Source organism: Candoia aspera, chromosome 2, assembly GCF_035149785.1.
Source record: "Candoia aspera isolate rCanAsp1 chromosome 2, rCanAsp1.hap2, whole genome shotgun sequence".
In the NCBI taxonomy this organism is placed as follows: domain Eukaryota; kingdom Metazoa; phylum Chordata; class Lepidosauria; order Squamata; family Boidae; genus Candoia; species Candoia aspera.
In genome coordinates, this window is record NC_086154.1 from 12,556,263 (window position 1) to 12,571,365 (window position 15,103).

General features: G+C 44.9%; 1 protein-coding gene across 1 annotated transcript in view; it reads left to right on the forward strand.

The window, feature by feature from the left end:
- The first annotated feature begins 1,320 nt into the window (after positions 1-1,320).
- Positions 1,321-15,103, forward strand: part of LOC134489876 (uncharacterized) — a 112,007-nt gene continuing 98,224 nt past the window's right edge. Inside the window, exons 1-2 of the mRNA XM_063292748.1 lie at positions 1,321-1,475; positions 11,451-11,684. Coding sequence (XP_063148818.1) covers positions 1,436-1,475; positions 11,451-11,684 — 274 coding nt within the window. The 5' untranslated portion in view covers positions 1,321-1,435. The remainder of the gene's footprint in view (positions 1,476-11,450; positions 11,685-15,103) is intronic.

Sequence of the window (15,103 nt, forward strand, 5' to 3'; positions counted from 1 at the left end):
GGAATCTTTTGAAACCTACCAGATAGCATATTTGACCTAGCGATGAAGGTCGAAAGTCCCAGATTTTAGTCCCCCGTCAGCCAGGGACGTTCCCTGGGAGACTCTGGGCCAGTCCCTCCCTTCCAGTCCCAAACCCAGGATGGGGTAATGGGGACTAAGATCAGGGGGACCCAGGTTCTAATCCCACCCCCCCTCCAGCCACAGAAGCTCCTGGGGACTCTGAACCAGTCCCTCTCTTGCAGCTCGTCCCACCTCACAGGATTGTTGTTGTGGGGGAAAACTGGCTGAGGTAATGCCTCCTATGCTTCCGTGGGCCCCTTAAAATCAGCTCAAGTCCTCTGCCTTGAGATCTGTTGTGAATTTATGGTTGAGGATGGTGGGCCAAACTCAAAGTGGCTGATTGCCCCAGTTATTACTTGGATTTCCCCCCCCCCCCATTTTTGGTGAATCCACGGGACTCCTTTGAATGAGATAAACAACCGTCAAGGGAGACCTTTGTCCACTGGCTTCCCCTGGTCCAACTCCATGTTTAATCATTAAAATCCAGCCGAATTAGCACAGTAGCCACTGGCAGCCTTCCCCCAACCGGGTGCCCGCTGGATACAAATCCAGTAAGTTTAGTGTTACAGTTCCCATATCCTCAACCCGTAAGGCCATAAGAAGTTTCATGTCCTCCTGGTTTTGTCCTCAGAAGCCCCTGAGCTGTGATACAACTCCAGTAACTGGGATGGGAAAACCCAGGGATTCCCCGAGGTGGGGACGGTCGGGCGCGATGTTCGTAGCCTTGACTCCGGTGCGAACTTAAGTAAACTGGATTTACGGGAAATCAAGGCTGGGAGGAAGGAGGTTCGGCCGAGCGGGAAAGCTCCGCAGGCCGTCGTGTGCAAGCGCCACTGCCCCCAATTAACCAACCAACCAGGTTAAAGCAGCTTCTCCAGGCGGCAAGCGCGAACGTCCGGGGGAAGGAAGGAACGCGTGCCGTTCAGGGATGTGGGAATGCGCGGGCACGCACGACTACGGCCAAACTGCATTTTTGTCCGGGTGGTGGTGGGAGGCTTCGGTGCCAGGATTTTCCCCCACCCACCTAGCCCCCAGCAGCTTTGATCGCGATGAGTTACAGTAAAGGAAGGAAAGGCCTCCAGACCCGCCTTTTCCGAACTCAGACGCACTCGAAGCCACAGGCAAGACTCGGATTTAGCTACGCGAACGAGCAGCGGTTTCGTCCAAGTTTGCACAATCCTCCCTTTCCCCGCCAATCAACACCCTCGCTCCCCCGCCCCCCCAGCCATCGCTTAGTTTCTTTTCCCGAGCGGGAACGGCGGACGCGAAAGCGGGGCGGCTCTTCCCCGGCTGCAAAGTTGGGGGCGGAATTTCCCACTCTGCGGGCGCGGCGTGAAAGAGGAGGGCGGCCCCGGCTCGGCGGCGGCGGCGAACCATGATCCCCGTCCTCTGTTTCCTCTCCGGCTTCGTGGCAGGTAGTAGCCGCCACTCACTGCCTTTCGCTGCTGCCTGGGTTGGGGGCGGCGGGCGGCGATCCAGCCCCGGGGGCGAGGTGGGGAGGGGAAGCGGTCAGTGCAGTTGCCCCCCCCTCTCTTCCCCGGCTCCAGTGTGTTTTTTCTGTCCTCTTTCGAGTAATTCTTTGAGATTCGATTTTGTAATGCCAAATTTTCTCTGCCGCTGTTCCTGACACCCCCCTCCCTGCCTGCTGAGCCGTTTGCTCCACCCCCCCCCCGGGTTGGAATTCTCATCCTATGCAGAATTCCCATTAAATCCTGTATCAGCCTTTGAAACCTCTAATTGCCCCCCTCCCCTGCAAGATTTTGCTTTCTCAATTTAGTTTTCTTTTCCAACCCTTCTGTGCTGCGCTTAAGTTTCTTTGGATTCTGCCTGTTCTCCGGTAGTTCGCGCCACTTCCGTGAGACTTACTCCCAGGTAAAGCGGGAACCGGATTTCTAATGTAATCGAATCGAATTATCCATTCAGTTGTATCCGACCCTTGGCGATTCCATAAGCCAGCTCTCTCCATGTAATATACTTCTAATGTAATGTAGACCAGCAAAGAAATTCATTTAGTTGGAAGCAAGGTTCTACAGAACTTGATGGGATCTGCCCCCTGCAACAGATCCAAGCTGAGTAGCCACATTTTCACCTGCAGGAACTTGGTCCGTGGTTTTTGTTAGTTCAGTGTGTGGTATGAAGTAAGAAAATGAGCATAACTGAATTAATCGTGGCTTAATTAACCTAGGTTAAGCATATCCTGTGATTATAGCCAAGGTAGGATTGGGAAAGCCCAAATTCAAATTCCCAGGTTTCACTTTCCTGCCTTCAAATGTATGCTCATTCAGGAAATTCATAGGGCAAAACTTGTCTATAGCATTAAACTGTACTCCGTCAGTCCTTGAGATTTCATACAAGTATGCCAGCCTAAAACTTGCTGCCCCGATTGCCAATTGCCAATCCTTGCTTTACCACAGTAACAAGGGTGGTGGCTGGTAGTGTCCTTATTGCTTCAAGGTGGGACAAGATAATAATAAATTTATTATTAGTAATTAAATTTGAATAAATAATAATAATAATAATAATAATAGAAAAGAGCCATGGCAAGGCAAAGTATTATGTAGCCAGTACATAAAAAACCTAGCAGGCAAAGCAGACAACAGTGAGACCTGGCAATGGCTGAGAGTCAGAAAGTTGAAGAAAGGGGCAGAGGGGCTGATTCTGGCTGCACAAGGCCAAGCCTTAAGAACAAACGCATACAAAGCCAGAAGTGAGAAGACAGCAACAGACAGCAAATGCCGCCTCTGCAAAGAAGCTGAACGCGAATTAGCTGCTGCAAGGAGGTCGCACAGACTGACTACAAACAACAGCACGACAAAGTAGCCACAATGGTGCTCTGGAATATCTGCAAGAAATGCCACTAGCTCGCAAAGAAGAACTGGGGGGACCACAAAATAGACAAAATAATGGAAAATGAAGAAGCCAAAGCGCTCTGGGACTTCAGCGTTCAGACAGACAAGCATCTGCCACACAACTCCCCAGGCTTAACAGTTGTTGACAAGAAAGACACGAAAGTCTGGGTAGTGGACGTTGCAATACCTGGAGACCGCAGAAGAGAAGAGAAAGAACTGGAGAAAATCACAAAATACTAAAGACCTGCAAATAGCAGTAGAACGACAGTGGCAAAAGAAAGCAAAGGTGGTACCAAGAGTAACAGGCGCCTTGGGTGCAATCCCAAAACTTCTGGAGCACCACTTGGACACCTCGGCACTGACAGAATCACCGTCAGTCAATTGCAAAAGGCAGCTCTACTTGGAACAGCTCACATCCCGCGACAATGCCTTTAATATTATTAGACAACATCTGCCTATCCCAGGTGCTTGGGAGGGGCTCGACAGGTGGACAAAAATGCCAAACCAGTCTTAACATCTGGCTGGCTGTGTGACCAACCATAATATATTAAACTTGTATGCACCCAGTTCCCAACAACTTTGGGTGGAGCACAATAATCACAAAGGAAATTACAAAAAAATCAATAAAAGGAAAAAGATGGCAAGTGTGATAGACCAGATGGAATGAAGCAAGGAGTATCCCTTTCCAACCCCCCTGGGTGAAGAACAAGGTCTTCACCATTCTTCTGAACAACAGCAGAGTGGAGGCCATCCGGATCTCCGGGGGAACCTCATTCCAGAGGGCAGGCTCTGCCACAAAAGTTCAGGAAGCTATTGGTAGATTCCTTGAGCTTCGTTTCTCCTCCCACCAAATGATGCCTGTCACAATTGTGGGGTGGGGTTGGACAAGTATAGGGGTCCTTGGAATGACGTGCTTAGCCATCTGTCAAGTTGAATTTGCTGAATTTGTTGCAGGTGTGGAGGAGCTCTGCATGTGTGATCCATCCATTGAGCTCTTTCTGAACGGGGTCTAGTGCTCTTCTGAAAGAGCGCTAAACCCATGCTCCAAAATAGCCTGGGGGACAGGTTGTAGGCATGGAGTAGGTGCGTGGATTGATACAGGAAAGAGTATACTATGATCTCTGTGACTAGTGCTGAAAGGGAATAGCGGTACTGCCAAGGAGTCCAGCTCTGTCCTTGTATCCAACACCACCTGGAAGTAGCCCATGGCTATGGAACTGGAATGGAGTAGACAAAACAGGACAGACCTCATCACCCATCGAACGAGTGAACTATAGCAATGTGAAACCCCTTCTTGGCAGAAGAGTGAGAAGGCTGTAGTGCACCTAGTGGTGACAGAATCAGCCATACATACTGTAGCTGGTAGAACCTGGTACTCTTTCCTAGGTTAAATTGACTTTCCGTGCAGCCCTGGTTGCTGTGCAGCATGTTCAAACGGGTGTAGCATGCTTTCCAAAGAGCGCTAAACCCGTGCTTATGAAAAGCCCACATAAAATGTGACAAGCACTTTGGCGGGTCATTACACAGGCTGATGCCTCTGTGCAACTCAAGCCAAATGGCTACAGCAAACAGTTTCCCAGGGACCAGAGGGGAGGGGACGTGCCTTCAGCAGCCCAACACAGCCAAGAGGAACCGGACAGATCTCACTCCTGACCACGTCGGCAGGCCCATCATTGACGAAGCATGCCAAGATTGTATCCATGGAAGAAACTGCTGGTAGAGGGAAAACGCTACCTGAAAAGTGTAACAGCTAAAGACAACTTTAAGCTGCTTCAGCTGCAGGATGGGGATGAGGCAAAGACAACATCATGAGGAAATGACATAAAAACCTGCTACAGGGGCTTGTTGGTGCTGCAGAGAAATGCATGAGAGTGAGCCCGTAGAGCTTGCTTTTTTTAATAGTAGTTTTATTAAAAATTACAATTGCAACAATAAAAACTAACGTAAACCAAAAAAGAAAAAATAGGTGCAGAAAAAAAGAGAAAAGAGAAAAATAGAAAAGAAAAAAATAATATAGTAAAGAAAAGTATATAAAGAAATGACTTCCCCCTTCATCACAACAAGTATAAACAATTTCAGTAACTTACCACCCGCTCTTAAAATACAACAAATGATCTCTTCTTCCCACATCCCATCTCTTATTTATAAGCAAATCCTTAAAACCTTGTTGTTCAGTCCTGATCAGCAAAAGCCCATAAAGGGTCACCAGAGATAACAACATACCTATTTTAACCTTGATCAAATAAACCAACTTTTTTTTCCTTTTACTTCTAACCATCTTGATCTTTAGTCCCTTCAAAAAATGTCCTAGAACTTGGTTTCTTTTCATTTCCTTTCTCACAAAATTCTTCAAAGCTTTAACAAGCCTCTTTTGTAAATCCAAAATAGGAAAATTATCAAGGTCACTCTCTTGGTTTGCTATCTGTATATCCCTTTTAATTATTAAGACATCATCCAGTTTCTTTTGTATGTCCAGTGTAACATCTTTTTCCATGTCATTCTTGAAGCCTGTCATTTTTAAATCCACTTTCAAATCAGTCTATCTATAGAGGCAGAACTCTTAAAATTAACTTCTGAGTCCATTGTTCAAAAATATCCTTCTGTATGTCCAGTGTTAAAATATTTTGCTTCATTCTGTATTTGTAAGTCAAGTTTGAATGTTCTTTAATTGTAATCTTTAGTTCTTTCTAGTTCCCTCTAGTGTCCAGTTTTTAAGGTCTTATTATGTTTTTTAAAAAAAATTCAAAACAAAAACATTTTCCCATGGGAAGGATTCTTTATAATTAATTCCAAAACCTTATTTCAAATTTATCTGGACCCTTAGTCCGTTTGCAGCTTTCTAAAATCAAAGTTTTAATCACCCTTTTGCTGTTTATTAAAAAAAAATTTTTTTTTAAGTCCTTAAACTTGTATTTAAAACTCCTTTCGCGAGTGAAGGAAACTCAGTGGGTGCTGTCAAGCCTGTCAGTTCAAAGGTTCCTAATAGCTGAAAGGCAGTTAACATGCAATTTCCAAAAGTGACTAGAAAAAGAACTATGCAATCTTAGTGTTCTTTTAATGGCACTGACCGTGGATGGAACAAGATGGGTATTCCCTCATTTCCCAGAGCTCTCAACCTGCCAGAGGCTGCTGTCTTGTGGTCCCCTCACAAGGAGCAACTGTCTGGAGCGCTTGTGGGCGATCTCAAGTCCTCTCCTTGTTTGGAGAGGAATTACGAAGAGCCGGTCTACTTGCCAGCTCTTCATTCCACCGCAGTCGTTCGCTTTTAGCAGAGCCATCTTCAATTCGCCATTTCTTCCCTGGATGTTTTCTGGGACTTTTCCTACATGCTTGAGTTGGCAGAAAACTGGACCTTCCTGAAATTCGTTTCCCTCCTTGCCAGCTCCTCTCTTTCCAAGCACTGACTTCCCAGATAAAACTTAGCAGATTTTACAATTTTAGACGGCCCTTGCACAGGGTCAGAATAAGGGGGGAAATGCTATTCAGATGTCAGTAGAACAGAGGATGCTTTAAGCCAGAGCTTCTTAAACTTTTTTTTTTCCTTAGGACCCCTTCCCACTTTTGAAAATTATGGAAGACCCCAAAGGAGCTCTTGTTTGCATGAGTTATATTTATCGATATTGACCCTATTAAAATTAAAACTGATGCATTCGCTGCCACGACTGCTTCTTAGGATTGTTTGATGGGATTTTAATATTGTATTATTTTTCAACATAGGCTGGCAAATAATTTTGATTATTGGGATCCCTGAGAGGGTCTTGGGGGGGCCCTTGTAAGGTCCTAGGGCCACACTTTAAAAAACACTGCTTTAAGCTATCTGTCCCAAGGGCTGGTCACCCTGGTCAGAGCCTGCCAGGGTGAATTTGTACACAGAGGAGGGCAAGTGGGAATGACTCTTTTGAGCCTGTGCCACACATTTGTTGTGAGGGCAAAAGAGTGCGCTATTCGAGCTCTGGAGGAATCGCAGGGCACAAATATAACAATTGCATGTCTGTGGAGTCCTTGGGGCTCTCTGAGCTTGGGTGGGGGTTTCTCCTTGGTAGTTCCTTGATTGGGGCATTGTTTTTCACTCAATTGTTTGTCTGTCTGATTGTTTGCCCCCTTGTTAGTTCCCTGACCTGGGCATTGTTTTCTGCCCGATTGTTTGACCGCTTGATTGTTTGTCTCCTGCTAGTTCCTTGATTGGGCTATTGTTTTCTGCTTGATTGTTTGTCAAAAAACTAACAAGGAGAAAACCACACCCCCACCAACACTGGCAGGGCAAGCTACTGTATATCAACAGGGAGCAAACCCCACACTCACTAGCACTGATGATGTTACCTAGTCAGGTGATGAAATGTCTGCAAGCAAACAGCCAAGCTCAGAGAGCCCCAAGGACTCCACAGTTCAGCCCTGAGCTACGGATATTTTCTTCTATTAATTGCATATCTCTTGCATTGTTACCTCCATTTGCAGACAGCTTTTACTTCCACAGCTCATTCTGATGCGTTTTTAACCCAGGATATCATAGTTCCATCGTTCGTACTTTGTACTAAGAGTTTCTGTCTCATTTTTCTGAGAGTCTAGCCATTTCCAATCACTTCTTTGTTCACACCCTTTTTGATTCTTGTAGATCTGTCTATTTCGGGGAAGGCAGGAAATAGCATGTGAAGCAACCATAATGTTGGCTAATACGTGAGCTGAAAATGGAAGGGGAAGACACTTTGTACCATCAGCAAATTACGATTCAAATCATTTTGTTTGCATTTTGGGTTTTTTTTTTTCCATTTTGAAATCCCAATTTGGAAGGCAGGGATGCATGAAACTATTTTTCAATCTGATGTGAAACAGCAGTGACAACTGCTTATTCAAGTCAGGCTATATAATATCCAAAAGTAAGCAGATTATTTCTGCTTATTGTACAGGAATGTTGTGAGCCCCTTTCTCCATTCCTGACAATAAATAGTATATTGAAGAACAATACGTGCAGGCCATCAAGATTTGTAGAGATGATGCAGGAAGGTGAAAGCTCAGAAGAATGAGTTTAATGAAAGACACTACAAAAACCAACATGGGCTTTTTCAAACTCACTTCCGTTAAACAGAAGATAAAAGAAATGGGATATAGCTGCTCCATTGATTTTCTTCTGCAAGTCCTGGAGAAGAAGTGAGGTGCCAGATATCTGGAGAAGAGCAAGTGTTATCTTCATTTTCATAAAGACAGAAAAGAAAGACCAGGGGAACTGCAGTCCAATCAATCTGATACTGGTATTTGGAGAGGGTCTTGATCAGGGGTCCCCAGACTCTTCTGCTCATTGAGCCCTTCGTGAAGGTTCAGATTGTTCATCGACCCCCGAACATTTATTATATGAAAATAATTTAATAAATACTACTTTAGCTAATAGTATTACAAATAATAACAACAACAACAACAATGGATAGTCCCACTGACCCTTGGGAGAACCCTGATCTAGGCTGAGATATACCCTTCTCCACCCTGGCACTTCTCAGAAGTATCTGACTTCAGATCCTATAATAGTCCTTTCTCTGGGTTAGATAGAAGCTGTAGCTCTGAACAGCACTAGGGGAAAATTGTTCTAGAATCAATTGTTTTCCTTCCTTCCACAACACTCTTGGTCACATGACCAGGAAGTAAGATGGATGGAGGCTTAGAACGGAGCAGTTGGTAGCAGTCTAAGTCACTGCCCAATTTCCTCTTCCATAGGGATGTCCTGTCTTCTGGATTTTTTTCTCTGCAGCCTCTGGTTGGGTTCAGCCCATTTTTAAATCTGATCTTTCTGTTTCTAGCTTCTCTGCCCATGCCAAATTTGGTCTCATTCCATTTTTCGGAGAGGGATGCTGCTGATATCCAGAGAGATGGACAGAATCCCAACCGCCTTTACTTAATTTATTTCCAACTTTCCGTTGGGTTGTGTCATGAGTACGGATGGTGAGCAGCAGGGGGCCCCTATCCAGGGGGAAAAACGCATGTGTAGTTTAGAGGCTTTGAACTTTCCGTCGAAGAAACTCAGAGCAGACCCGCCTTGAGTTTTGGGTTTATCTGCGTGGGTTTCCCACGGTCTTCCAGTTGGGCAGGATTCTATCTTCTAGAGCATTCAATAAACACTAGAGACCAACTCACTGTCTCAGCATGGTATTTTGCTCTAAGTTAGGGCAGGTTGGCAAGAAAGCAAAACAGCTTTTTTAAAACGTGTTCAGAATAAAAGGAAGAGGCAGCAAAAGAGGGACCAATAACGAGAAAAGGCGGACTTACTTCATTACTTTCTAGACAGGTTTTTCTGAGTGCAGAATCTGCAATCCATTGGACAATTGTGAAAAAATGGCCGACGTAGTAGGATTCCAGCTGAAATGGGATGGAAACTTTGCCAGGATTCACACTTGCATTTGAGCATGGGACAAACATGCCTTGGCAATTGCTTTTTTTCTGTCATATCCCCATGACAGTGTTTCTCAACCTTGGCAACTCTAAGATGTGTGGACTTCAATTCCCAGAATTCCCCAGCCAGCACAGCTGGCTGGGGAATTCTGGGAGTTGAAGCCCACACATCTTAGAGCTGCCAAGGTTGAGAAACACTACCCTATGATATTGTGTCCTTCCCCACAGCCAACAACCTGAGTCAAATTGTTCTTATTTATTCTGGTGCTAAAGGAATGTTTTTCCCCTTTAGCCAACAGCAGCCAGTGGCCATTCCAAGTTGTGTCAAATTGGATATATTTTGCTGCCTGATGCAGCAAGGTGATTTGCAGGACTGGGGTCATCCCAGCATTTCTCGGCCTCTCTGGTTGGTGTGAGCTTGCCCTTTTCCCTTTGATCACTTCCATCCATGGTCATTCTGTTTTGGTGAGCATTTGAAAGCCTCACACCAAAACAGTAGACCAGACCAGTTGTATATCCCATCCCAAAGAGAATGGCTTCGAGCCCTATAGATAGAGAAAGCTGGAGAAAGAAGGGCAAGAATTTGAAATACTGATTGTTATAAACAGAGCTCGTGTTGATACCCAGCAGCCACCCGACATCTTTCAAACTGCTTCACAGATTTGATACAATAAATCTAGGTATCTGAGCCGGGGAAATATATCCTTGCATTGATTGGCCTGGTTAGCTGAGAGAAGCCTAACAGAGCTGCAGAATCCAGCTTTCTCAGATGAAATTTTCTTCTTTTTCCCATCACTTCTCAGGGCACAGTATAATGGTATGTGGGAAAGACCTTGGGAGACTGAGCCAAGAGACGCTGCCTAGCGAATGGTCAGATAAGCAAGGGCACAGCCCGCAGCTGGATAGTGGCCGGGCAAGAGGCTCAGAAGGGACCCTCCCTTGTTTCTTGGGCTGTGAGGGAGAAAGTGGGGAGGATTGTGCTTTCAGACTTGCAAGATTCTGTCAATGTAGCTTTACAGTAAAGTAGAATTAGGTCATCTGGTGGTGATTCCTATCTGGTTTACCCCAGGAGGCCGACCCACAGGGTTCATCAACAGTTTGGTGGACTCCTGGAGATGCCACATTAAAGACAGGTTCTCCCACTTTCCCAGAGTCTCGCAGCCCACCAATTAGGTAAAGTTGGAGAGCCCAGATCTTTCCAAACCAGACACCTGCAGGGGTTTAGTGCTCTTTGAAAAGTTTGCATCTGCACAAGCCTGCTGATGATCTATTAAACCTATATAGGATTATAGCTAGAAAATTCCGTCTGGAAACTTTGTCCTATTTCTCCTTCATGGTGATGCTGCTTAGGATCCCAAACCTGTGAGAGGTGAGGGGTGCTCAGACCCAGAGGTGGGCTTTTCCCATGGTAGACATAAGGCTCTGGCACAGCTTGCCACCAGAGGTCCACCTGGCCGCCTTATTGGCTTTCCTCAAGGCTGTCCAAGCCATTTTATTTTGGTGGATATTTCAAGGGTGAGATGACCTGGACTGGCATTTTGTAGGATGGCTTTATTTTATTTTGTTGAGATTTTTTTTTCTTATATCATGCTTAGTACCTTTGTGGTGGTACCCAAACAATTGTAATAAATAAGTGTTACTCTAAAGCCCTTCATGAGGCTGGGCCAGATTATCTTGGAACCGTCTGTTTTCTGTAGTTTTTGCCTGTCCTGTATGAGCCAGCAGAGTTGGCATGTTCTGCGTCCCATTGATCAAACAGTGGCATCTGATGGAACCCAGGAAGTGGGCCTTCTCTATTGTGCTCTCTGGAATGATGCCCCTCCAGAAATTTGTACACCCGGCCCCTCCACAACCTGACTGTTTTTAAGCAAGCCCTTAAAACCTGGCTTTCTCCAGGCCTTGGGTGGCAGATCTCTTATGCGATGATTGGTTTATTGGATTTGTTATTTTTCCAGAAGTTTGTTTTATTGTTTTATATTGTACACCACCCAGAATTGTGCTGGAATTGGGCAGCCTATAAGTCTAATAAAAAATAAATAAATCGAAGCATAAAATCCTAATGCATAAACTGGAGGGAGTATCGATCCCAAATTCCAAGGACCAATGTCATAAAAAGGGCTTATTTTAAACCCCAAGCCAGTGACATCCCCTTCCTGTGCCTTGCAGCTATTGCCACCCAAGATTCGGTCCTTGGTGCAACGTCCTCCTGTCCAAGAGCATCTATCCGAGGTGGGAACGTCTCTCTCTCCGATGGATATCGTCCAGGAAGCATCCTCACATTTTCCTGCCCAGTTGGCACTTATCCATACCCCACACCCAGCCGGATATGTCAACCCGATGGCAAGTGGACTCCAATGCACCATCCCAGTGGAACCCGTACCAACGTAGCCCTTTGCAGAGGTATGTCAGCCCTGATACGGCAGAACGACATTTTCCTTTAATGTGTTCCTCTCAGCTTGGGTATCTGGTCCATGTAGTAAGATTCTACTCTATGTTTGCTCCCAAGGAGAGAATCTAGTGATCCTGTATCAAGGGTGTCTGTGGGGAGGGGTCAAAAAAGTCAAGATGGGAGCTGTACCACACCATCAATGCCCCACCCTTTTTTATCTGTGCATGTAAAAGGGGCAGGGCTTCAATTGTGCGATCACAGCTGCCATTTTGGCTTTTTTGGTGGACGTCCCATCATGTAACTTTTCCATTACCATTTCTATACGGAGTACAGGGAGAGCTGATGATTAGGAGCTGCAGCCAGAAGAGCTACTGTCAGCCCTTCAAGGTAGACCAGACTATGCCTCCAGAGTTATGGATGCTAAGATTACTTTTATTATAACGTTACAGTAACAGAACCTTGCAAATCTGCATGCTCTTCCCCCTCCCTCCCTTTCTCTTTGTGAGAACTGGGGAGGATCTTTTCTGAAATGCCTTCTCAGATTACAGTTCTGGGCCAGACTCAGATTTCTTTTATCTGACTGTTGTCTTGGTTGCAGCCCTTCCTCCTGTTCCTCAGGGCTATTCCTTCTGGCCATTACAGCTACTTCTTACAGCCGTTCTTTAAAAATAATAATTTTCTGCCGCTAAGCCTTGCGGTAGACAGGACAGTGACAGTACTGCAAGAGGTGATAAAAGAGAGCAGGGCTTGTAGACTTCTTTTCCAGGAGGTGTTAATGTTTTATATGTGCATTAAGCCTATTAAAGGCTGTTTTTGTAGAAATAACGTTAGCAAAGGTTTAATTAATGGTAAGAGATTAAATTTTTACAATAAGTATCTGTGTTGGAGAAGGTTGGAAGTCTCCTTCTTCTTATATTTTCCTGCTATTTTTGTACTTAGTTTTTTTCTTTAGCTCTGTATTCACAATTTTCTCTACTCCGTATTTTGTATTTTAACTTTACTTTGAAATTCTAATGATGTTCTTATTTTTTTAAAAAAAAGCCTATGAAAGGCTTAAATGAGTGTAGCTTATATTTCCTGCTGAAATGTCCGGCTTTTCCCTTAGAGCCAGGCTGCTCACGAACCCCAATGTGCATGTTTCAGAGGCTGTGAGTTGCTTGTGATATTGATTGATTGATTGATTGATTGATTGATCAAATTTAGCCACCGCCCATCTCCCCCAAAAGAGGGACTCTGGGCAGTTTACGATAAAATCAGGCACGAAATATAAACGTTAAAATCTCATAAAAACATTTATTATAAAATACAGTAAATAAATATAGATTCCAAGAAAGGTATAAAATCCAGGCTGGTGGGAAGGACTCTAGGGTGCGAGCCACCCCCAGGAATGGTTATTCACTTTCCCACCCCAGGCGAAACGGCAGAACCAGGTCTTCAGGGCCTTCCGGAAGGTCAGGAGTGAGGGGGCCTGCCTCACCTCCGGGGGCAAGATGTTCCAGAGGACAGGGGCCACTACAGAGAAGGCCTGTTTCCTGGACCCCACCAGATGAAATTCTCTCACAGACGGGATCCATAACATGCCCTCTCTGGATGATCGGGTGGGGCGGGCCAATGTTCTGGGGATGAGACGGTCCCTCAGGTAACCTGGCCCCATGCCATGTAGTGCTTTAAAAGTAATAACCGACACCTTGAATTGGACCCAGAAGCAAACTGGCATCCAGTGCAGCTCACGCAGCAACGGTGTTACATGTGCCCTTCTAGGGGCACCAAAAATAGCCCGCACGGCTGCATTCTGGACCAGCTGAAGCTTCCGGATACTCTTCAAGGGTAGCCCCATGTAGAGTGCATTGCAGTAGTCTATATGGGAGATAACCAGGGCGTGAGTGACTGTTCGGAGGGCTTCTCGGTCCAGGAACGGGCGTAACTGGCGCACAACCCGAAGTTGCACAAAGGCCCTCCTGGCCACGACTGCCACCTGCTCTTTGAGCAGGAGTCGTGAGTCCACGAGGACCCCCAAGTTACACACGGGGTCTGTCTGGGGCAGTGCAACCCCATCCAGAACTAAGGATGACAATTTCCCCGAAGATGAAGCACCGTCAATCCACAGCCACTCCTTCTTACCAGGGTTCAGTTAGATTAGATTAGATTAGATTAGATAGATAGATAGATAGATAGATAGATAGATAGATAGATAGATAGATAGAATACTTTATTGGCCAAGTATGATTAGACATACAAGGAATTTGACTTCGGTGCAAGACCTCTCAATATATTTACATAACATCAGAAAATAAACAATAATAAAGTAGTAATGTTATTTACTAAAACTATACAATCAAGAAAGAAAAAAATGAAGGAAAATAATACTATGGCTATGAACTAACACACACTCATATTTAAAGGGAGAATTTAGGGACAGCATCCTGCATCTGTTGTCCAACATATGTTCACATTTAACAGAGCATTACCGGTCACATCCCAGCAGTCATGCCTTACCATACATTGCCAATCATTATATCAGGCTACGTTAATTAGGAGTTCAACAGAGCAATGGCACGAGGGAAAAAACTGTTTCGATGTCTAGATGTTTTGACAGATGGTACTCCGTAGCGCCGTCCTGATGGTAGAAGTTGAAACAGTTTGTGTCCAGGATGCGAAGGGTCTGCAGATACCTTCTCTGCCCTCCTTTTGACCCTTGCAATATACAGGTCTTCTATAGAAGGCAGGCGGATTGCAGTGATTCTTTCTGCAGACTTAACTATCCGTTGAAGTCTATATCTGTCCTGCTTGGTTGCGGAACCAAACCAGACAGTTATAGAAGAACAGATAACAGACTCAATAATTCCTCTGTAAAACTGTACCAAAAGGTCCTGAGATAGATTAAACTTCCTAAGTTGATGCAGCAAGAACATCCTTTGTTGTGCCTTCTTGATGATAGTTCTGATGTTAAGCGTCCATGTCAGGTCTTGAGAAATTATGGAGCCCAAAAACTTAAAGGACTCTACTACTAATACTGGGCTATCAAATATAGTTAAGAAGAGGGGAGTTAGAAGGATTCTTTCTAAAATCCACAACCATCTCTACAGTTTTAAGTGTATTCAGGTTCTGTGAAATGTCTCAGCTGTTGTATTTGATCACAATTGCTTTTAATTGTATTTTTCTGCTCTGTTCTGATATTGGGTTCTCCATTGTTGTTATCCACCCAGGGTTATTTGCTTAAAGATGTATTATAGTAAATGTATTTACTATAAACAAGTAAATAGGATGGGAACAGTCTTGCTGTCATTGGCAGTTATCTTAGGAATTTCAGCCATGCGATCCATTTCTCGTTTATTTTTTAGGGCTCCTGTACTGGGGTTGCAAGTTTTTCTTTTTCCCCAAAGTTTTTGGGGGTTCCAGTTTTTCTTGCTGTCTGGAGTTTTGTTGCCCA